The sequence below is a fragment of the Labrus bergylta genome, chromosome 20 (genome assembly GCF_963930695.1).
Source record: "Labrus bergylta chromosome 20, fLabBer1.1, whole genome shotgun sequence".
In the NCBI taxonomy this organism is placed as follows: domain Eukaryota; kingdom Metazoa; phylum Chordata; class Actinopteri; order Labriformes; family Labridae; genus Labrus; species Labrus bergylta.
The window spans coordinates 13,017,784-13,042,590 of record NC_089214.1 but is presented as its reverse complement, the minus strand read 5'-3'; the positions used below and the strand labels follow the sequence as shown (position 1 = coordinate 13,042,590).

General features: G+C 40.4%; 3 protein-coding genes across 3 annotated transcripts in view; 1 reads left to right on the top strand and 2 right to left on the bottom strand.

Moving 5' to 3' along the window:
• Window positions 1-4,014, bottom strand: part of zdhhc20b (zinc finger DHHC-type palmitoyltransferase 20b) — an 11,155-nt gene extending 7,141 nt beyond the window's left edge. The window contains exons 1-7 of the mRNA XM_065948593.1: window positions 3,881-4,014; window positions 3,111-3,303; window positions 1,869-1,895; window positions 1,417-1,511; window positions 1,194-1,314; window positions 1,009-1,078; window positions 869-905 (exon numbers count right to left, since the gene is read on the bottom strand). Of these exons, the coding sequence (XP_065804665.1) occupies window positions 869-905; window positions 1,009-1,078; window positions 1,194-1,314; window positions 1,417-1,511; window positions 1,869-1,895; window positions 3,111-3,228 (468 nt within the window). The 5' untranslated portion in view covers window positions 3,229-3,303; window positions 3,881-4,014. The remainder of the gene's footprint in view (window positions 1-868; window positions 906-1,008; window positions 1,079-1,193; window positions 1,315-1,416; window positions 1,512-1,868; window positions 1,896-3,110; window positions 3,304-3,880) is intronic.
• Window positions 3,950-5,562, top strand: LOC109992352 (arylamine N-acetyltransferase 2). Its single transcript, XM_020644915.3, has one exon. The coding sequence runs from the start codon at window positions 4,086-4,088 to the stop codon at window positions 4,941-4,943; it is 858 nt and encodes a 285-aa protein (XP_020500571.2). The 5' UTR covers window positions 3,950-4,085; the 3' UTR covers window positions 4,944-5,562.
• marchf6 (E3 ubiquitin-protein ligase MARCHF6) lies at window positions 5,520-24,807 on the bottom strand. Its single transcript, XM_020644883.3, has 25 exons — window positions 24,393-24,807; window positions 23,836-23,935; window positions 22,101-22,174; window positions 21,761-21,904; window positions 21,156-21,228; window positions 20,859-21,027; window positions 20,233-20,422; window positions 12,157-12,218; window positions 12,009-12,041; window positions 11,839-11,890; window positions 11,613-11,671; window positions 11,436-11,516; window positions 11,242-11,310; window positions 11,003-11,077; window positions 9,930-10,064; window positions 9,592-9,812; window positions 9,321-9,458; window positions 8,845-9,067; window positions 8,140-8,209; window positions 7,723-7,904; window positions 7,485-7,619; window positions 7,192-7,281; window positions 6,757-6,889; window positions 6,222-6,357; window positions 5,520-6,095 (listed from the first exon to the last, which is right to left on the bottom strand). The coding sequence occupies exons 1-25, from the start codon at window positions 24,409-24,411 to the stop codon at window positions 6,008-6,010; spliced, it is 2,751 nt and encodes a 916-aa protein (XP_020500539.1). The 5' UTR covers window positions 24,412-24,807; the 3' UTR covers window positions 5,520-6,007.

Sequence of the window (24,807 nt, the reverse complement as noted above, 5' to 3'; positions counted from 1 at the left end):
CACACAAAGGCAAGAAGGTCAGGCCTGACATCACTTCCTCTGAGCACAAACCTTATCAAGCTGAACTTTTAAAGGCTTTGTTATTCTCATGGTAACATCAGGCCAAAAATAAATGTACTGACAGGAGTTTTTAACATTTTATGAAACAGAATTTACCGTCAAGAGTATAAACAACATGTGTTAGTTGATTTAAAGAAGTTGGAGGGAGCATGCAACCCTTACATTTAAATCTTGAGAATCAAATGTAGAAATAGTAGCATGTGAATGGACGCTTGGGAGGCTGAACTCTAAAATAATATGATAAAAGAAATAATAATGGGACAACTTTAGACTGTTTGTCTTGAGGCAGCAACCTAACCTTGTCGAAAGCGGCTTTTTCTACAATGTCCCAATGTTTTGGCTTCACTTTAAAGGAACTGTCATGTCATCCATCTTTTTATCCAGTCTATGGTTGAAACCAAATGACTGCTTTTTTTTTTTTTTTTTTTTTTTTTTTTGCGCAAACGTCTGTTAAGTTTGACAATCTTGATCCTTTTTTTTTTTCACTTTCACTTTCAGTTGCAAATCCATGTTCTAAAACGCAATAAAACGAGCCATTAATTAAAGCTCCATGGGGAATAATTCAGCTCCTGCTTTTAAGGATTTTTGGCCTCGTGTCTTTCTGCAAGATGAGCCTTTAAAAAACATCCTATTCCCTAATCCCTTCCTATTGTTACAATCTTGACTTGATCAAAAAAAGTGAAAGAACAATGGGTTATTGTTTAACAGATTGAAAGACCTGTTGCAAATATACTTGGCATGAAATGTGGACTAAAGTCAGAGTAAAAACAAGGAAGTAAAGTAAATCTGTTTCAGTCGCAGGTGTTACATACCACGGACAATGGTGGTCCATCTTCAAGACACACCTGCACACACAAAAGAGAAATGAGTGGAGGGATTAAATAACAGTAGATATCGTTTCAAGTTTATTTTCAAAGTGAGAACTCTAAAAACGTAAGGGTTTCTTACATGTCACACGCGGAGCAGTGATGACACCTGTCTGGCTTGATGACTTGACAGCGGTCACAGTAACGGATTGCTGCATCATGTCAACACAAAAGTTTCTCATTATTGCTCTAACATAGAGATGCAAACAGACAAATTCCATCCCATTCACACACACCACAAACACACAAACACACATACACACATACCTCCGGCTCCTGTACGGGTGTACAGAGGCAGACTGGTAGCAGCTCTCCATAGGATCTCTTGCTGAGACTCTGGTCTCTCTTCCTTCTCATAACGCTCCTTTTCAGCCTTTGGCAGGCAGAACTAAAGAGAAACGGACAGAAAACATATATTTTTTTTAATTCAAATTGATTCTTTGTTAAGGTGGATGAGTGTTTTGGTTTAGGAGAATACGTGCTGTTATACCTCTTTGGAGGGGTTGGCAGGTTGGGTGAAGATGGTCTTCCAGTAAGACCATACAAACATGACGAAAGAGAGGTGAAAGAAGATCAGGTAGACAACTGGAGGGAAAACATAAAGCAAAGCATCAGGACCAACAGCATACAGTCTGATATGTAAGTGATTTGAAGCTGCCAATATGTGGAACCACTGAACGTCTACAAAGTTCAAATTAATGAGAGCGGAAACAAATGCTGAATGAGGTGCTGCTCTGCTTCAAGCTTACTGACCTCAGCAGTTTGAGAGATCAAGATTTCTGTCTTTGCCAGCCTTTTTTTTATTTATTTATTTTTTTTAGCTAAGTGTACAGAGCATATTTCACCGGACCTCATAGAGATTATCTCGATAAGTAGCAATCTGGCTCAGTCCAGTACATTTCCAATCACGATGTATTAAATAAACATTCCCAAAACACTTACTCTGCTCTCCTATACTGGGGATGGTGACTGAAAGACAACAAATAGAGAAGACAAACGTGTTAGATAAGGAAGAAAAAGGAATCCCAGGATATATTCACAAAATCATCACAGAGATAAGAATATAATTAGAAGTACAAATTACACAAGTTCAATTCAATGGCTTTCCTGAAGCTCTGTCGTGTAACACATCCCTTCTCCACATTGAGAGTTAACACATTTCCATTCTTGAGCACTTTTAGGACTTGTTATTGTTCATCTTTTAAGGAGATTTGTGTTAACTACGCCAGGAATTAATTAGTCTCTCTTTTTGTGTTTTTTCCCACGGAAGAGAAAAACAATCCTAATGATCCTAATTATATCTGAAATTTGAAGTAAAAATATGTACCCATCGGTCAGAAATAGTTACTAGTAGTATCTTTTTTTTTTTTTTTTTTCAAATTTAAGATGATAAACTCAGAAAAATCCCTGCACACAACTCTGGAGCAAACAAAGCCACATATTAGAGGATTAAAAACACATTTCCTACATCAAATGACAATTCAACAATTAGGTTGGGAAGCACTATACAAACATATGGATGGGATTGCCTTGCACTAAAATAAATAAAACCCTCATCCTAAAGAACAACATCTCATCTAATGAGGGTTTTCTGAAGAATTTGAAGACTTGTTCAATGTTCAAACATGGAAAAAAAAAAAAAAAAGATTTTCCTCCCCCCCCTCGGTTTAGCAATTCTGTTTAATATCTTCTACCGTTTTAATCAAACACTCTTCTGCCAAATCCACACTTTGCAAGAGTTGATTTCTAAATTGAATTAGCTTATTACCAAGTGGCTAGTTAGAGGGAAAGTATTTATGTAGACAGCCAAGCCAAGTGTCGTTTTGTTAGCTGTTTAATTCTCCATCCAGACTCCATTCATCTCGACAAAACAAGCAACACAAGAGAAACACGGGCAACAATATTAACAACACTGTGAAAGTTTTTCTTTGTCCAAAACAAATTCTCCATTAAAATTAGGCGAACCCCAAAATAGATGGCAGCACACAGATAATAATTAGCAGTATCTAGATTTGGACAGCCTTGCCAACACCATTGTTGAGCTGCAGTCCATTTACTTCCTGCTGGCCAGCAGCAGCAGCAGCAGCAGCAGCTGTGTGTGTTTGTGTGGACAGCAGCACAAAACATCTGCGGTTTAAAAAGGACTTAATGGGGTAACAGACCCGCGGGAGGACGTCTACTCACATATACAAAGCTCCACCACGTAAGCGTAATACGACCAGCAGACGACCAGGGCGATAAAAATCACAGGTATCCATGCTAGACCCCGTTGACAGCATCTCAGTACGTGTGTGGGCGCCATCTTTCTCCCTCTACTGGGGGAAAGGGAGTGTCGGTGTGTGACGTCACGTCAGCGAAACGACACTATAGGGGAGGTCTGAAAAAGTAAAGATGGTTTTTTTGGATTAATATTTTTAATTGAAGCAATGTGCGGTTATTACGAACAACGCTCTGTGTAATACGTAAATAAATAATAATATATATATATATATATATATATATATATATATAATATATCGATTATTTTCTTCCCTTTTATGAAAACTCCGCTTTTCAGTGAATTTACAGCCTAGACTGGACTACTTCAGTTGTTTCTCAGTAGGAGGGAAAAAAAGTCGATGCAAAATGTGATGTTATAATTGATATTTAGGTTTTAAATGAATTAGGCCATGTCTTTATACAGCCTATCATATAATAGTTGTCTATAGTCTAGTATCTATTTTGATGCCTGTTAACTTCTCTAAGCCTAACTGGACAAATAGATTAGAAATGGAGGTCCGTCTGGCATCAAGAAAGATTTGACACAAAATAGTCTTGACTAATGAATAATAGACTAGGAGGAATGAGGAAAGTGCAGATCCTTTTCAAGGCTGCGTTTTTTACAAGGCGTTGCCAATCTAAGTCTCTAAAGTCAACACATACTATTACATCTAGAGGCCTTAATAAAAACGTACTTGTCATGAGGTAGGGAGGTGACTTCAGTGCGATGTACTTTGAGCTTGCCCTCGACGTAACTTATCACATCGGTGATCCAACACCAGGAAGAAAGCGGTGAGGAAAATAGGAGAAGTTGGGAAACTGGTGTGTGCTCGTTATTGACAAACTTGCAGCGAACATATTTCACAAAAAAAAAAAAAAAAAAAAAAAAAAACAGCAACAATGACTTCCGCTGAGATGGACGTGAAGACATATCTAGCTCGTATTGGGTTTTGTGGGCCAGCCGAGCCGAGCCTGCACGTCCTCCGGTCGCTTCACCGCGGCCACCAGCTGTCGGTGCCCTTTGAAAACCTCACGGTGCACAGCGGCGGACATGTGGAACTAGACCCCCCTCTTCTGTACGACAAGATAGTGAACCAGCGCAGAGGGGGTTTCTGTTTTGAGAATAACGGCCTGTTCTCCTGGCTGCTGTGCAAACTGGGTTTCCAGGTGACACTGTTCTCGGCTCAGGTGAAGAGTCTGAAGACCGGTTTCTACGGGCCACCTTTTGACCATTTGGTCCTCATGGTGAGCCTGGATGGGAAGCGTTGGCTCTGCGACGTCGGGTTCGGTGGGTCTGGATTTAGTGACCCACTTTCACTTGAGACCAGCGGGCCCCAGGAGCAAGGCCACCGTGTGTATCGGATCAGAGAGGTGGAGAGGATGCACTTCCTGGAGTGGCAGCGGGAGGAGAACAGAGGGACGGATGGAGACTGGACAGAGATCTACAAATTTACTCTTGATCCTCGGTGCCTGGAGGACTTTGCAGAGCTGTGCCAGTATCACCAAAGCTCCCCCTGCTCAATCTTCTACTGCAAGTCCGTCTGCACGATTTTAAAGCCAGGAGGTAGGCTCACCTATATTGGCCGTAGACTGATCAGCACCACCTATCCAACTGAGGGTAAAGGGTTTGAAACGACCACCATGCAACTCAAAGATGAAGAGATCCCAGATGTTCTAGCAGTGGAGTTCGGAGTTGTACTTAAATCTCCTCTGATACCAAAGGATGAGGATATCACACCACCGCCTGCCATGTACTGATCATGGAAAAATCTGCAGACACTTTATGAATCATGCATGCAATACAAGATTTTCAAAGCCCCTGTGAGGAGAGTTTAAAGAGTTATACAACTGACTGACATTAGTATTGATGTCTCTACAAAAGCCAGTTGGGACAAGACTATTTCTATATTGTTATTTTTAAAACCTGAAACCTCTCGAGGGGGTTAGGTGCCACACAAGGCAATCTACTATCTAGGAAACACTTATTTTACACACTATACACTATACACATTATACACACTTGTTTTCATTTTCCTCAGCCAAGATCAGCGAGTGCTATGTTTTATATTGAATTTATATTAAAATGATTGAGCATTAAATGAAAGCAGGAGGGGTTCTTTTGTCATAAAACATGACTTACACAAATACAGGTCAAGAACAACATAGAGTTGAAACATATTACTTTGTCCACAGGGGGCGCCAAATTCAACACAAACTAAATGTTCCTCACAGGAGCTTTAAGTATCTTGAAACACAGATTTGAATACAAACATTCATGGAGTGTGGGTCTTATATTCACCCACCATTAACCCGTCAACCAGACAACAAAATAGATAAATTGTCAGTTTGATTTAATAAATTATACATACACTTTTAAGATGTACAATGGTCATTGCATTAATCCACGTGTCTTTTCCTTAAAGACAAAGTCTGCGTTCAAAGTATTTACACATGTACAATTATCAGGCAGCACTTTACAAAGCAAGGCATGAACGACAATACAGATGTTGAGCTTCATATCAAACCTCGAACCCTCGCCCTCCTGCCTACTCCTGTCTGTTTTTGGAGGGGGGTTGATGACTCAGCTGTCCCATGATTATAATACATTTTCCCCAACCCACCAGTGATGGGTATGAAAGGGAAACTCGAGAAATTGTACGACATCCATCAAATCCACCAAGATCCAGGGGAGATTTCAAAGGATTATGGTCCAAGAAGCGAGTTGAAAATCAAATGCAGGGGGAGGGGGATAGAGATGAGGAGATGGGGTGTACGCAGAGTAACAGGTGAAAGAAATGTGGCAATATGTGACCAAAACAAATCTACTCTGCCACAGGGTTGGATGGTGGGATTAAGCCTGCTCTTGCAGCTTTGCGTTCGTAGTTGACAAGCCTCTGTCCAACCAGGTACCTGTAGAGAGAGATTACCATATTATTAATATTCTGATTCTTAACAATTTCAGCCTTTTTGGCCCTGAAGTTAAATCTTGACAAACTACAACTTTAACTCCAATTAGCGAATCAAAAAAATCCTTACTTGTCGTTCTTGATGTGTTCATAAAGGCGTTTAAATTGGCGGATCTGGAAGGACAGGATGCCGATGAGGGAGACGATCATCAAGAGGAAGGGGTAGATTCTCCTTTGCATTAGAATCTCCATCTCTGGGGTCACTCCTGCCAAAATAATGCACTTCAGTTAGAAATTGTGGCAGCGAACGTCCCATTAGCTGATACTTTAGTCACTCTAACATTCATCCGAGATCAGACGGAACATAATATCTTTGGGACATCTTGTTATTTGCTTTTACTTTGTTACTCCTTCAAATTCACAATCTAATGGAAACTGTCAGTGATCTAAGGGGACATGACAGGTACTTCACTCCCCTTGCACGGCTAATTGGAAGCATTACTCAGCAAAAATCCAGGGAAAAATACTGATATTTCTCCCTGTGGTGCACCACTTTTGCCTTAAAGCTCATCAGCTCAGTAGGTGAAATGAACACAAAAAGGAAACGTACAACATATAAACTTATACACATTATACCTGACATTCACATGTGCTCAGAGACTCACCTACAGTTGGCACCACCCCGGCAGCGATCACATACGGCACACACAGTGACAGCAGCAGAACTGAGATGACGGGAGCTGCCAGTTTACGGATGATGAAATGCAGGTCTATGTTGCGAATCCCGTTTGCGTAAACCTAAGGTGAAAGTTTGCATTCATTAAACTGTTGATTTATTTACAGTGTTATTGGAAAAAGGGAGCTTTTTGTTCCCATTTTAAGATCTGACTGAACACTCGTCTGCCCTGCTGCTCATTTCTTTATACAGCAAACAAGGAAGGTAAAAAGCCAACTGACAAGAAAGATTATCTTCACACATTTGTGGTTTTCTTGGAAAAATACTCAAATCAACTTCATATTTATAGAGGAAATGCTGCTTCGTAAGTTTATTATATTGTTAGTAAAACATGATAAATAATCAGTATCAATCTAACACCCACCTGCTCGATCACAGTCTTGAGCCACCACTGAGGGCCCATTAGAGTGATAGCAGCGATAATTTTGGCATGGAGTACTCCCAGAGCCCAGTCCTGTAGATAACAGAGAGTGAATAATGGATTGACATGGGTTTAAGAGCTGAGAATCATGGGTAAATGATACGTAAAACAAACAAGAGTCAAGGCATAACACACACACCTAGGCAACCATAAACTGCTAAAGAAAAAAAGAGCTAGACAGATTGGGGCAGAAAAAAATACATATAAACCAACACAACAAAGACTCATAATCATACCTGCCAAGGGTAGAAGAGGGGGGTTTGGTCTAGGGGAACTCTGAGTGGAGCCACAATGACCAGCTCAAACAGCAGGCCCAGCAGTAGAGGGATGACTCCAGCAACCAGCAGAGCTACAACCAGGGTCTTCAGAATCTATACAGACAAAGATAGGGAATACATTAAAGATAAATAAATACTGGAATTACTAACTAATAACCATACTGACCAACCATAAAGCCTGCTCATTGATACTCACCATGAGTGTCCACTCCTGGACTTTGTTGAATATGACAGTGCGTCCCTGGGGCATCCAGGCCAGCAGCACAGTGACCCCACGGATGGACAGCCAGCAGACGTAAAGTCCGCAGGCTGCCGTGTACAGCTCGTGGATTTTGGAGCTTCCTGTCCAGAAGGACATCAGCCAGCGCCCAGTGAACACTGAAACACAAAAGTTATAAGACATGATACACCTACTATTTTAACTGTTCCATTCTAAACTGTTGTTGGACAAGGAATTGAATTACAATCTGAGCTTGCACTTAAAAAGAAAACCACAAATACAGCAGAGACAGGAGTATATTTTTAGAGTATCCTTTAATTATGGTTTGGGTGTGGGACTTCAAAGAAAAAAAAAAAAAAAAAAGAGGTTGTAATTTCAGCAGCCAAATCTTACCTGGTAGGGTTAGACACACCAGACTCGCCACAAGCAGAGTGATGCACATGAACGCTATGAGCAACACAATCTGGGGAGAAGAAGACAGAAGTTACAGAAAACAAGTGAATGTAGTGACGTAATCAAGAGTGAAAATATTTGACTGCATTCACTGTAGAATTGTGATTAGCACATTTCATGAACTATATCTGGAATGTGTGAGACAAATATAACAGTGCTCATGCTCATCAAAGTCTTCAAAGAGAGATGTAATAACTGAGAGCTGAGAATTAAGGCATCAGTCGTCGGTAAGTGGTACCTTATGCGTTTCTAAATTTGTGAGGACAACCACTAATTATAGGTGACCATAGTATGTCTTCTCTTAAGTAAGACTTCAAGAAAAAATGTCTACAGACCATTTTTATAGTCAGTTATAACATATTTGGACTGAAGTAAACTCAGTTTTCTGCTATCAATATAAATGTTGATAGCATTAACTAGTAAGGTACTAAAAAAATGTACTAGCATCCTAAAGTAGCCTTGCTAATGCACCTCTCAGAAAGCATTGTAAAAGGTAATGTATTTTTTGCTATCAATATATCTAATAATTGTAACATGTAACAAAAATTGCTTGAAAAATAACGAGTGCAGACTTAAAAATGAAAATCATCAGTAATACAGAGACTGCAGCCGGGGCGTGTGGTGGCACATTTTCAACACTCTCACCCTGAATGGAAAGCGGAGGGGTCTGTGGTAAGGCTGGAATCCAACCGGTCCCCCTTGCTGCAGAATGGCCTGGTGGGCTGCATGCAAGCCCTCGCCAACAGCTGGGGCAGGGTTGTTGTTGTTGTTATGGTGACCGGGAGGTGGATTGTTATTGTTGTTGTTGTTCACAGGCTGATTGCCATCGTTGTCCTCCTGCTCACCGAGGAGGTAGGAGTGGAGGTCTCTGTGGAGGTAAAGATGTGTTTAGTGAGGACAATCTGCCGAAAAGTAAGTCAATTATTGTGCTGACTCAGAAACATACACAATTTCTATTTAGGCTGTGTATTGGTAAAGTCTGTGAACACAATATGTATCATGACAAAGAAAGTATTAGCATTTCCCTATATTAGAGAAACTTGTAAATATTCTCCTATAGAATTCTAGATTCAACTTGATGCAGTGTACATGTTAAAGGGAATTCATGCATATTGACTTACAGTAAATAACCAGCACTGACTGTCCAGGCCCTGACCAGGCCTTTGAGCCACTGGCGAGTGTGTCCCTGCTCCAACAGAGCCGGCAGCACAACCTGGAGTAACAACAGCTCCAGGGACAGCTCGCTGACTGGGGCGTCGCTGAGGGAAGAGAGAGGTGGACCGAAAGAAAATGAAAACGGTGTGGGCAAAGGAATGAACCACATGGCGTGACACAGAACAAGACCTCTGACCGCAGTGGGACGACCTCACAAGCAGCTTCTACAGCGTTTACCTGTAGAGCATGACGTTGTATGGGAGGAAGGTGGGCATCAGTAGTTTGATCAGCCTGATAGGAAGCCAAAGCATGAGCAACACAATGGAGCCGAACACCACAACAGACAGGATGAAGCGCCGCAGGTGTCTGTAGATGGGCAGGTGAATCATCTCCTGCACAGGGTTGAAATCGGGGTCATTGAGGTTTCTCAGAAACCACAGCACACCCGGTCTCAGCACCTGATGGACAAACCAGACAAAAAAAAAAAGAGTAAAAAGAATATTTTATGAATTTATAGTTTCATCATCAGCTAAAATTTACCCAACTGTAAACTAAAACAGCTTTACTGGTCTTACCTCTCTCAGAAGGAGGATGAAAGAAGCAAAGTAGAAGACATAAACCATTCCCACCAGCCAGTGCAGGAACATGGTGGTACCAGGGGCCGACTTAAAACTCAACTCTCTGTCTTTCAGGGAAGCATCAAACATCTCCTGCAGGACGGGGAAAGAGAAATGTTAAAAACACATGTTGTGCTATGTTGTTTTAAGTGGTGTGGACTAGATGATACCAAAACCTTAAAGTACAAGCAGCTTAACAAAAAAAGAGACCAAACCACTTTGATGATATCAGAAGCTCGCTACACTTGCAGGACAAACTTAGCTCAATTACATTCTTTTCCCTGTTGAACAGCTGTGAAGCATGAAAAACACAAGTCCCTTCTGCTTTATAAGCAGCTCCACCTGTTCTCATGCTGCCTCACTGGCTCAGAGCAGGCGTGCGAAAACATGTCTGCTAGTTTAGAAAGAGCAGCATAGGTGGAGATGCTAAGGTGGCCACTGGAGGCGGAGGGGACTGTGTTATAGTGCCAGGTAGCATCAAAGAGAAAACTTGGTGACGCACAGACTTCGAGGTAGAGCGAGTGAGAGCAGCAACAGAGACGCATATGCCACTCTCTCCAATCGTCCAAGCCAGTTTATTTTCCGCTCTTCTGTGTTTATAAATGTATGAAGTGTGTAATCAACAGAATCTGTTTCTGTGTCGATGCTGGACAACCCTGTTACCACCTGTTACAAGCAATTCTGAAGGGGGGGAAAAGCTGGGCTCTCACTTTAACATACAGTGTGAAAACAGCACATTAAGATCCAATCGAATGACAGAAAATAAAGGTGGACTGCCACCGACACCGTAAAAAAAACATGGATCATATTTTTAAAAAGCCATTTAGTCGCAAGGGAATATATTTATCTGGAACTAATTCAGCAAGGGGTGAAAAATAAAAGTAATTAACTATAATGGTTTGGTTGCAAAGCTCAAGATTAGACGATAGATGTTAAATGCTAACAAGGTCAGGTTAAATAACAGGACAGGAACAGTTTAGGAGAGAAAACGGCCAAATTCAGGACAGCAGAGTAAAGTAAATGAGTCTTACTAAGGAGCAGATGTCAAGCCACCAGCCACAGATGAGTGGAAAAACACCAATCTCCACAACAACCAGCAGAGAGACCTGGAAGGGGAGCAGACGAGTGTCTCAGTAACATTTTACACAACAGCAATCTACAGCACGTATGATTTGATTATTGCTCCTCTTCCGCTTCTATGAATAGATTCAGTGTTAGGTTCAGGTGATAAACCTCAGTAAGTCAATATGACTGTTCTTAGAGGCGTTACCTTGACAACAATATAGCAGACTCCCAGGAGACGTCTGGAGCGCTGGAACCTGACCAGAGCAGCCAGTCCCTGAGACAGCCATTAAGGTTCAATACTGCTTACTTACACACACACTGACACACCTACTGTAACAGACAACAATTCACACGCATCGTCTGTCCTAGTAACATTGTGGGGACTTAGGCAAAGGATACATGACAGAGAATGAGAGTCATTGCCAGAAGTATGTAGCCCACGATGGTTGTGATTAATCCTTCAAAGTGTGATGCTTGCACCTGAACAGAAGAACATAGTTGTAGTTAAACAATTGTGAACAGTCAAAGAGACAATATTGCATCAGAACATTAAAATTGACGAGCGCGGTTTCTTACATATTCCTCAAAGCCAAGACCCACAACAGAGAAGTGCCCGATGTGGTAGGGACAAAACGCTAAATGAGGAAAAAGAATACAAAAGAAAATACTTTTAGAGTTGTACTGTGTTTCATGTTTAAAATATGTTTAAATCTACTGCAAAGAAAAATTATTGTGAGCTGTAAATCATTAAATAAAGATCAACATTTATGCATACGATACATCCTTGTTATAGACAACTCACCAAAGACCAGGATGAAGAGAGTGTTGAGAGACACCACCCAAAACACGTGCTCCTACAAGACAAGGACACAAGAGTCAAAGCTGGTGGGACTTTTTTATTTATTTACAAACTCATCATGCCTTATATTTGAAGTGACAAAATAAAAACACAACATGACAATATCCACTTACCAGAAATACCAGAGAACCATCCAGGCCGAGCATCTAAAAAGAGAAAGACTCGAAATGTTTCATATGCATAGATGTGAAACACAAACAGAAAAGTCTCTGATGGAGTAAAGTGTGTGTAATATAGCAAAATAATGTCATGCAGAGTTACCCTTTCCCAGGTGAGCTCCTCTGCCGCTCGGTCCCACTCTAACGCATTCCAGTTCATGTCATCTACAAAGAGAGGGAATTTCACTTTAGATGCAAATAACGACAAGAACATTTTCAGAGAAAAGGTGTTGGAGGCAAAATGTGGGTTCGTTTTTTTGCCATTATATTTTCCTTTGGCTGTGTTTGTGTGGTCCCTCTACTGGGCACTATGGGGAACCTGAGCTGTTGCTGTGCTTGAGGGTGCACTCACACTAGGCAAAGTTGTCCCATATTGTGCTTAAGCACGACTGCCCCCCCCCCCTCCCCATTCCCCCGCTGGTCTGCACCAAGGGGCAACCTCCGGTCTCGAAAAATGAAGCCTATGCGGAAGTACAAAAAACTGCAGTTCCTCGAGGTTCCGCTTGAGGCTGGCTGCAGAAGCGCCGGAAGTGCCATAAGCCCACAGCCAAAAAAGCCCGTTTTTACCACAGGAATCAACATGTTTACAGCCTGGTTCAAAAAACGAGATATATCTGAGAAGTTGACGGCCCCTTCTCCTCACACTGTGGGGGGGGTGAATTTTTTTATAACTCATCGGATTTTATTCTATTAAGGAAAACGACTATGCCCATATTTGGTTGTGTCAGATTTGATTGACAGCTGTGCGCGCTGCATCTGTCTGTCAGGTCAGCAGGTCAGGAGGCTAACAGCTTGATCCGTCTGATTTCTCCTCTTTCTTACTTCGTTTGGAGAGTTTCTTTAACACATATCTGACAACATACATGGCTTCCTGTGCGGTTAACAGACCATCCAACAAGTTGATGCTTCAGTTTTCTTCGGTAAGTGATATAGTAGTGTTATATTTACTGCTTACTCATGTGTTTATATTTACGGACCTAGCTTGTTTAGCGTTAGCTTGTAAACCAATCGGCTAACTGTGTAGCTCATTATTTACATTATTTACATTATTTACATTATTTACAATGGTTTAGAAATGTTTGTTGTTAAGATGTTGTTGTTGAAAATAATGAGTTAGTGTGATGTTAGAAGCTAAAGGTTCACCTCGGTGGTTATCTGATGTTATGATGAATGTTATACTCCACCTAAATGTGGACATTAAAAAACAAACTTTGTGTAGTAATTATCCGTCAGTAACATAAACTGAACTGAACCTAATCTTCTGTGTAGGTTATAGAGGATGACATTAAAGTTACATGGTTGATGTAGTGTCTTAAGATTTGAGCAAACTGTTAACAACTTTAAAAAACTTCACTTTGTAAGAGCATCTGTAACCATTAAGAACTATATTAATAACCATATTAATTTTCACTGAACTCATACACAGAATATAGCTGTAGAAATATAAAATATAAATAACATGGAATGAAAATAAGATATAAAGCACAGATATAAAGTATAAGAAATAGTTTGAAGAATACAGCCATGTACTGAGCTCATGTTAATAATAAATGAGTTACTGTATGTTCTGTACTAAAGCACAGAGAGTTGGGACCTGTTAATGATTTAAATAATTCAGGTTATATTTGTTTCATGTTAAGATGAAGTACTATCCACAATAAATTGCTTAATTTTTCCTCACACAAAATCTGAGACCATTTAATGTGGAATATCATTGTGTGAGTGAGAGATGATGATTACAATAATGTTTATCTTCTTAACTTTAAATAGATGTTGATGACCTGAATACTGTACCTTTGTTGTCTGGGTAGTACACTGTTGAATTTATAAATGTGTTCTTACACACAGATGAATACAGAAAAATAGATGAGAACAAACAAAATGATTTAATGAATAACTGATATTTTCTCTCTTTCTTTGCCATCCTGAAGACCCCTCACTAAAAGTCCATGTTCTCCTGGATCCATGTCACATGCTCAAGCTTCTTCTGAATGACTTTTCAACAGTCAAAGTTCTGCTGAGAGAAGATGGCCAGCAGATAAGACAGCAGTACATGAAGGAGCTCCACAGGCTTCAGGAGGAAGAGGAGGGTTTGCACCTTGGAAGACTGTATTCATGCTGTTCAAATAAAACTAGATCTCCTCCAAACAACTTGCAATCAAACTATTTTCTTCCCATTTTAAAACCCTTTGTCCAGTTTAGATGGGAGAAGTTGATATTATGTGATATTGATCTGGGAAGACTACATTTCTAAATCATTTTTAACTGTGTTTTTATTCACAAGTTATTGATCTTATTTACTCTCCACGTATCTTGATTTAAGAATGGGGCTGTGTTTAAGGGCAAATTTTTGCAATGACTCTGTTCCATCCCATTTTCATAAATGAACTACATTAGTATTTATCAAAAGAGTAAGAAGTTGTGTAAAAGTAGACTTCCTTCCCTTAGCTATTGAGTTGAGCATTAATCTGAAATGTATACTCATAAGTAGACATAAAAGAGTGCATTTATATAGAAATATTTATTTAATCTGAAAAACAACATTAAAAAAAGTCTGTTTTTACAGCAGAGATGAACATGTTTACAGCTTGGTACAAAACAAACAAATAGGTGTGATTAGCTCATGTCTCGATGGACACACACTGTACGGGGGGGTGAATGTTTTGATGAAGGATAAGAGTTATTCACAATAAGGCGTGTAGCTGACCAGCTTGACAGGTGGGCGCGGTGTAACGGTTTGTCAAAAGGCTTAAAACCCGCCTCAGCTCTCAGTCTGTGGGTGACATCACTCAGGTCATCCGGGGGAGACCTCCCTCACAGCGAGCTGTTGAAGAGAAGCAACTGAAGTCCACCCCAGAAGAACCAACAAATGCAGATGTTGTTGAGGCTCAGGTTTCTTCCTCTGTCTCTGCAGCTCTCTGGGCACCTCGACGGACAAGTCACCAATAATCCACACTGTGTCTATAGGAGAAATACAAAGATGTTCAATTAATGCCTCAGACAAGACAAAATGTACAGTTAACTACACGTGACAGCTCAGGCTGTTTTTTTGTTATGAGCCACATCTGCAGGAATAATATTGAACAAGGTAGCTGCAACTCATCATAATAGATGCCAGTCTTAAATACTATTTTTTCTAATACTTAAAGTTTTTGGTGTGAAGCTGACACTGTCCACAGACTCCATGACTTCACAGGTTCAATAGAAAACAAATGTCTTATAATAAATACTAAATAATTATTTTTCAATTGTCATGTTCACCTCATCGCTGTTGACATCAGTAAATATAAAACACAGACATTCCTCTTTTTGTCAGAACAGTAACATGAACTGTATGCTTTGTAATATTGATTTCTTCTGGATGTCTCATTTATTTACAGTTTATGGATAAAACTTTGTTAATGTATTTCTCTGCTAACACTGACAAAGTCTAACTTCTCTAACAAATAACTCATAAACATAATTGTATATTTAAAAAAGTGTAGTTTTAAGACTTTAATTAAATATTTGTGTTGAATATAATTCGTTTTAACTGTGTTGTAGAAAAGTTAAATGTTAACTTACTGTTAGTAGAGTTTTCTCAGGACGAGCAGGAATAGTTGATGATAGCAGCCTAGCTGTTAGCTATGCTGTGAAGTGGACTGCTAACGTCGAGCTGAATGGGCGGAGCTAAATCCCGCCGGTCCCGCCTTACTGCTGTCGCTAGGTTGATCCGAAGTTAGGTTGAGACTGCAAATCCAATATGGATGCGGCCGTCGATTGGACTCATTTTCTGCCTATGTCACAGACGGGTCAGGGTTCGTCCAGTAATATTTACAGTCTATGGTCTGCACTCACACTGCTCCAGGACTAACCAGGACACATTTGATACAGCATGGCTTTAGTTGACCCTCTACTTGTGCACTTCCCTACATCCATTACAGGTGCTCCACAGATCTTGTCCTCATCTGATTGCACCAAAACTGCAAACCAGGTCAACTGTTCCTGCGAGACTATGGGAAATCCTCCTCCCACTTTACAATGGAATTTGGATGGGTTAGCTGTCAGTCACTCAGAAGAGTTTGCAATCAGTTATGAGCATCGAGATGGCACAGGCGTGAGCTCCATCAACATGAGTCAAGCACAATGGAAGGATCATTTCACTGTGCTTTGTCACAGTTCAAACTCTCTGGGATCTGTTTCTCAGCGATTTCTTTTCTACAGCCTTCCAACATCTGCAGAAAGTCAAGGTTTGTCTCTGAACTGAGTATAACTTATCGGTAAGTGGCATATTTCACAATTTGTTCTCATAATTACTAAGCAGTGTTTTCCCTACCATTATATTAGGGGGGCGGCCCGCCCCCCCCAACAGCCCCCAAGAATCTCCACTGCAGACTAGCGTTAACTGAAGGTTAGGTCGGAATACATGGTACATAAAAACATGGTTGGAAAGGTACCACCACCGCCTCATTTTGAGCCAGGAAAACTCTGTATATTCTTGAGTTTATACTCTGCTGGTTTTCAGGGCTCAGAGGACTCAACACAACCTGCTTAAGAGTCAGGGGTCAGGTAACACCAGCACAGTTGCTATAAGCCAACTTCTACCAAGTGGAGAAGGAAATAAGGTATTTTTAATCCAGCAGTTTTCTACTTCATGTGATTTAAATAAGCACAATAACCTTACAACTAACATTTCCTTTTGATTGTAGGAACCCAACAAAACAGATGAGGACATATATGTCAACATGATTGAGCTAAAGAAACCAGGTGTCACCCAACCTGCAACTATCTCTGAGCCAATCAACACCAATTTACCAAGCTCAAGCCGAAACAACACAGAAGATGCCGGTACAAGTTCAGAGAAGAAAAACGTGGACAGCAAAGATGTGATTTACACTAGTGTGACTTGGAGGAAGCTCTGGGGACACAAATCAGTCAGGTCTCTCCTATCTCGAGGAGAAGCGCTTGGAGGGAGGATTCCGCAAAAAATTTGTGAGCAATGCAGTAGAGATGGTAAATCTACACGACGAAGTGAAGCCTAGAAATATGAAAAAGGACTCTGAATGTGAATATGCCCAGGTTAAACTTAGAGACTAGAGTGTGGTGCAGACATAGATTTTATTTGTAGTTTTATTTTTTAAGAACTTTTGATAATGCTGTGCTCTTTCGTATAGTATATTTTCTTGTTTAAATGTTTTTTTTTTTTTTGCTTGCTCTTAATTGATACAAGAGTTAAATTGTGGTCCATTACAGTCCATTTTCCAAAAAAGAACAAAATGAAATGTTGAAACTTACATTCTTTGTCTATAGTTTTGTATATTAACTGGATCGTATTGGTTCTCTTCAAAGTTAATTTGGTTATTTTTACCTGGCTGTAGTATGTTTAAGCTATCTTTGCAACAGTTATAACCAAAACATTATGTTTGTTAATCAGTCACTCCCTGATTAGTGCTAAGGTTAGCTCTTTAACTCAGTAGAATGCCAAATAGAGCAATTCAGCCGGTCTCACAGATGACTGGAGTAGATCCTGAAGTATGTACTAATTCATAAATAGACTTTGAATCAATGGATCAATGAATCCAGAATTGTTTTGAATAGAAAATGTATTCTGAATCGAATCGTGACCCCCAAGAATCGAAATCAAATCGAATCGTGAGACACCCAAAGATTCCCAGCCCTTTACAGACAGTTGACCTTCTCTCTCCCTTCTCTAACTCTGAAGCTGATGTGATTCTGCTCTCTTGGTTTCGCCGCGTCTTATCTCTTTGCAGGAGTCGTGAGGGAAACATTTTTTAATGGGAGCTTTGTTATGTTGCACGGAGCCGTTGAGGGCTCAGTGACGTCTTCACACGCCTGCGCGGTTATTTTATGAATAAATAAAAACAGATCATAAATATACTTGGGCGGCCCTCCGAGGTATAACCTATGTGTGGGAATCACTGAAGATAACTGAAATTTCAACACTTCACAACCCTTTTTTGTGTAAAAGTCACACAGAACCCGTTAAGAAATAAATAAGAAACAAGACTGAATTGTTTTGTACAGCAGATCTTCATGGCACACAACTCACAGTGAAGTACATAAAAACAACTGGTTTTGCGTTTTAGTAAGCCTACTTTCAAAAACAGGCAAGAGAGCCTCTGTTTCAGGCATTCTCATCGTTCAGGCTGACCGCTTTAAATGAGCTCAGCAAGTTTCCTGTTTATGACTGAATAGAGCAAAGAGGGTGTCAGGGGATTAAGTAGTGGTTAGTGGTAGACTTGAGGACTGTAACAGATCAGTGGGCCATCACAGACACATTCAGGCAGCAGCTCATCTGGAAAGGTACTGAAAGTCTTAATGTTTCTGTCACTCAAAGAGAGATATGAATCGATCTAGAGAGTATTTTCCAGATTCCTAAATCTATTTTTTAACAAATACTATGATTAAATGAGCCAGAATAATAGTGTACACCTAGTGTATATATAATCTTTGTGGACGTTTTTAAACTGTACCTGAAAGAGCTTGAGGTATTTCACGATCCAAAACTTGTAGTCACTAAGATGTATGAGCCAGCATTAAACATATTCTGATCATTTTTTCAACACTGCTTAAGTCACAGTACAAATGAAAATTAATTTTAAAAAGATATGTTAATCTAACATGGATATGACTGTTGTGTTTCAAACATTTTACAGGACAAAAGATGACTCACTGAACAGTGCACAGTGACTACTTATCTACTTGGACTCTTAACCTTGATTACAGGTAATACGGAGCTTTATACTTTAGTGCATCTGGTTCTGTAAATGGTGAAACTTGCATTAAAAACCTTAATGAGTCATTTAAAAATGATTGCACTAAACTACAGAAGTCAAGGGGGGGGAAAGGAAAAGGCAGGGAAAAACTGCTTTAAACCAGCAATGCTCTCAAATTCAAACAATGTTTATATATTTTAATTATTTATTTGTTGATTACTTTATTGAAATAACCACACAATCATTGAAAGATAACTTCTCCTATTTAAATAGTTTCTGATCCAACTTCTATTTTGTATAGTTACAGTTTCAAATGTATCTATTGTATATTCTCTGATTAATTGCGAGCATGTTGTTAGTCCCTTAGGTGCCAAGCTGTCTAGTGTATTATCAGACCTGTTTGGACTACCTTCATTATTATTGACACGATCATAAGAACATTGTAATTTGTTTACTTTGGTGAGGTTATGTTTCAGAACTAAACCATCTAAGATCATGTTTTATCATGGACATCATGACAAATAGCTTTTCTGATATTGAAAGAAGTACTGCCAAACAGGGCTGCCGGGTGAAGGAATTCCCACCACAGGGATCCACCCATTTGGTTTAGGTATCAGTGCAGTTTGCATTGTGTCCGTCTGAGCCAGTATATCATTAAGGTGATACCATCTATTTAATGAAAACTGTTTGCATTGTATTTTTTAAGCACCATATATTGACAGTTCAGCACATTTACTGCATAAAATATGCACAAATGTTTTGAGTTGAGTTTTTTTTAGCAAAGAAAAGTTATACTTCAAAAGAGCTGTTGTTGTTACATCTGTAATTCTGCCCTCTGAAAATCTATTAGCCCCAAACCTTATGTGAATTTTTGTACTCATTTATTTATTTGTCATGACGCCCCACAGCTAGAATAATGGATAACACAATTACATTCATCAGCTGCCTTTCTGCAGAGCCTGCTGCAAAAACCTGCCTAGTTACCAGAGGACAAATAAACAACTGAGAGGGATAGGAGGGCTATCACGTAGTGATACACACTGAAATATCAACACTTCATGAAACGTTTCTGTATGAAAGTCTATGAAAATCTTCTGTATAAATATATGTTAAAAGGCTGAATGTATTTCCTATTAATACAGCTGATTGATCCGCGGATCAAGAGCTGGGGGGTGATCAGAATGGATCACAGATCAGCTTGTATCCATTTCATCAGTAATTAAATCTGAACTAGCAGAGCACAATGTTAAAGACAGTGTTCATGTACTGATCACAATCAGTGTATTTTTAGTCTTATTCCCATCTCCTAATACAAGACTTAAAGTCAGCATGACAACTCTTCCACTTTTCACAAAATGACAGCTACAACTGCAAGGAAATGAAAACTTAAAACCCTGATTATGGATGAACTACACTGGTTAAAAACAAACTAATTTAACAACGGGTCTATTTTAAATTCCAACCTTGTGCTCCATTGTTGGGGTCTGCGTCTTCTGCTGCTGCTCCCTCCTCTTCTTCCAGCTCGGGGTCATCAGCCTGGTCCGGGGGGACATCAGGGGGCTCAGGCTCTGCTTCATTCTGAGCTGGTGGATCAGCAGGAGCTGGCTGAGCTGCTGGAGGCTCATCAGCTGCTCCCTGACCTGCAGCCTGGGCCTGAAGGTGAGGGGAGAGGATGTATGGATTTAATAAAAAGGGAGGTGACAGTAAGGGTGATTTAGGATTTATTCAAGTGATTATGATTAGCTATACAACTCTCAAGGGAAGATGATAACGTGCAGTGTGAGAGTTGCGTCGATGAAATTGCAAACCATAGAAATACAAGTTTGATGCTTAACGCCATGCTCTCATCAAGTTTTTGCCACTATCACAGCGAACAACAGCTACCAGAGTGGAAAAGATGTATAAGGAAAGTGCGGCAGAATTGAGGGCTGATTTGCAACATGTTATCAGAGTGTCTGTAACTACAGAGTGATGGATAGCTCTGGATAGAGTTTCTGTATATGTAACACTTTTCGTTTCATTCAGAACTGGGATTTGAAGACCACTGTGTAACAGACACGCCTCATTGGCCACCACTCAAGCAAAGTACCTCATTGGCTTGTCCGGCTACGTTCTGTGGTGGCGGATGGTGCTGCTCTAACCACTGGGGAGCGCCACCGTGGACTATTTGCTCTCTGAGCCACACCAGGCTGATAAACGCACACAGCGTGCAGGTGACCACAAAGCAGCCTTGTAGACAATCTGCGAGCAGGTTCTCTCTGCAGGAGATAAAACAAATGAACACATTTAAATCAAATTAAAGAAAGAATTTGTCATTTAAAGAAATTTCTAGAAGAACAGAGAGAATAAACAATCAAAAATAAACCAGTCATGCTGAAGAACTTACGTTGAGAGCATGTCCAATGGAAGTGTCAAAAGAGAGCTCACAGAGCCTGTAAACAGACACTTGTAAATGCGACCTGAGAAGGAGAGAACAGATGAATGACTTAAGTTTCATAAGTCATAATAAAAATGTCTAAAGATTCTGCATTACGACTTACACAATAAGTAAGAGTTAATCAGATTGAGCCTACATGGTTTACATTGAGTACTGAAGGGGGTTTTAATATCCTGGATCACTCACATTATCGCATGTTGTGTAGTGGTACTAAAGCTTTAATTCTCTTGATGTTCTTAAACCATGAAAATTACCTAATATGTAAAGCTTACATCACGGTTACGTAATTCACAACTGTGCAAGATAACTCCTGCAACCCGTAGTTTAAGAGGAAGTGTGAAGTCACATGGTCGACAACACGTAACACGGCAGGAGTGTAAACTTTTAAATCTAACCAACAAACTTTTCAGGTAAAATCATTTAGCCCTCGTTGTTTTCATGATTGATAAAAGGGAAGACTTGTTGACATTATCTTATTAAGGTAAACAACTGATTCAGATTCTAAGAAGGGTGTTATTCAGTATTCAGGAGTAGCTCTCTGTCACATTACTTACATGCAGTGAGAGGCACCACTCCGAGCCATGCAAAGGCCACCAGTGTGTAATGGAACCAGTAGCGGATGGCTGTGCCCACACTGGTCAGCAGGCCTGCACAAATGTCCTGGATGGGCAGACGTGAGGGCATGTCTGGGGAGTAAACTGAGAAGAAAAAGGGGAAAAAAATAATGTCATAATTTTCTAAATATTTTTACAAAACTGAGTATCAACAAAACAAATGCATGTCATACTTATAAAAGGATAAAAACAGGACCCACAAGGCTCCATCTGTAAGCTTTCTTTAGGACACTGTTTAATATGTTTAAGTGGATAATCCATCAATGTCAAAAGTACTTACTCGGCGTGAACGCAAATCTGTGCTTGCATAATTCACAGTACTCCTTCCTGCTGTGCTTCAGCCACTGGACCAAACTGTAGAGCACATATATTTTCACTGTCAAAAGTAGTGCAACAATTCAACAACCTAAAATATAATTCAAACAATTTTACATTTTAATCACATCTTTCTGCATGTGGGAGTTTAGGGAGTGATATATAATAAGTGAATAGTCACACAGGAACATAAATAAAGGCGTATCATGATCAATTCAATTTCCCACCTTCAAAATCCATCAAGATGATAAAAGAAGTGGTAAAAATGCAGATGTAGACACTTTGGATTGAGAATATTCAACTACATACTGTTCATAGAAATAGGAGTTACACCAGTCTGCAATGTAAACGTTATCAAGTAAAGACGAAGGTCTGACAAACTACAAAAAAAGTATGATCAATGAAGACATGGACAGGCTCAGCTGTGATGACTCCGCGGGACCCAATAGTCACCTACAGTGAGAACTTATCATGTTTCGGTCATGGTACAACACTCAACTTTATTATTCACAATTAAAAATGTTCTTATTTGTTATTTCTTTGCTGATCTTTGCTTACATGTTGCCATACTAACACCCCAGCCCTTTGTGACATAGTCCAGGCCCTGGGATTAACAAAATGGTTACGAAAGGGGGGACATAACTCAACCCAACATTTATGTTAGCATGAAAGACCTGTGTCATGAGACCTGCACTGGACAGGGCTGTACTTCAGTTACAAATTCAACTTACATCACTCCACTCTGACTGACTTATGAAAAATGCACAAGGTCTGATGTGCTATAACTCAAGGCAACATCGATACCCCACCATGACATAACACATTTCACACCTCTTGCAGTTCAGAGAAGCAGTGCTGAGAGTGAAAAATAACCTGAAATTCCCTTTCACAAAGAAATATTAATCTTTGACGCAATGTTAAACAATGAAATTCCAACAATCCCTTATACTTGGGTTTGCCTAAAGAGTTTTGCTTGGGGTTAGGAGGTAATTTATTTTTCTTTAGTTCAGTAATAAATCACAAGGAAATGTAATAAAAACACGGGAAAGGTGCACTGCAGCCCGAATACACTCAACACAACACAACTATCTTTACACAAAAGGCTGCTATTCTAAACTTTGTGGGGGTGACCAGAATGACGTTCAACAATTGCCATAGAACAATCTAGGCCTCTCGTTGCCTGGGGATTTCCACGCACCTGACCCTCTCTCGTTGCCTGTTATCTCAAACATAGGACAGATGAGAGCACAGCACAGTCCTAAAACTATCTGCAGGGCCTGGTATTGTTTCCAACAGACCAACACCACACCAAACGTCAGCCATCTGGATTAACTGTGTTGCGGGACTATCCTGAACGTGGTAGACAACAGACTCCTGTCGCACCCCTTTCGTGATTATTGAACTTATTCATATGCCAACACTAAAGGAAATCAAAGCAGCGGGAGCTTGTGCAGCATGTTCTTCAGGCGCAATGCAATCACCATGGTATTAAACAACTCTCTCGATGGAATTTAACCTTCACTTCCTCATATTTACAACCAAAAGTTAACCTTACGTTGCTTCAAAGATGGTTTTAGAATAAGGTATTTACAACCTAACCCAAATCATTCACATTAAGTGTCAAGGGTCTTTTTGTGCAATTGGGAGGGGGGGGGGGGGGGTGTCACAGGAATGACAGCTGAAAAGCCAAATAAACTTACCATTCCTGGTGGATAAACTTGATACTGCCAGTGCAGACACAGGGGTGGTACAGGGGTTTGTCCGGGGTCCCCTCAGAGCGACACACTCGACAAATATCCGCTGCACACAAAAAGGGGGGGAAACACAAACACATCACATGTGAATAAAGTTCATGATGAAGATCTGTGGATGTGCACAGACAGAAAGCAGGGTGACAGGTGATAGTCGACAGGTCGTCATTTTGGATGGATGGATGAATGAATACACTCCAGAGAAACATACAGCTCCACTGTGTTAGATAGAAAACAAGCCGAGGGGGAGTAAGTTCACGAGACAAACTCTTACAGACTGATGACATCACCAGTAACCTGTGCTCTTTCCTTCACGTATTAAAAAAGGTGTTCAACACTCTCAACTTCCTAAATTATCCTCACATAGACAGGCGGTAAAGCCACAGTAACCAGTAGCAGGCCAGGTTGTGTTACGGAAGCTAATGCTTAATGACTAAACACCCCCCCCCACACCTCCCCCTACCTCCCCCGGTGAGGAAGCAACAAGCGACGGCTCCATTATTTACCTTCTTCAGCAGTGTCCATGTCGCCCGCTAAGCACCGGTCACCGTTTCTTCCAGGAATATCTTGTACAGCGGACCCATCCACGACACGGACTTGTATCCTGCGGCTAGCCGTGTTAAGCTAACGAGACGAGCGTATCCTTATGTGGCGGATGCATTGAAAAATCATCAAAATGGTTTCCCCAACACACACACAGAAACAACCAGCGCCCTGCTTTCAGCCGTGTCCTCTTCACATCCAACCTTGTGTTCACGGCTAGCCTCGCAGGTTTAGTTCTGACGGTGCGTTACAAGCGTTAAACAACAAAGTAGAACAACGTTACATCCTCCGTGTTGCTGAGGTGACAGTTTAAACCTGTGAAACAAACGGCTAGCTGAGCTAACGCATGCGCCGACGTCACTGTTAGCTGCTGTCACA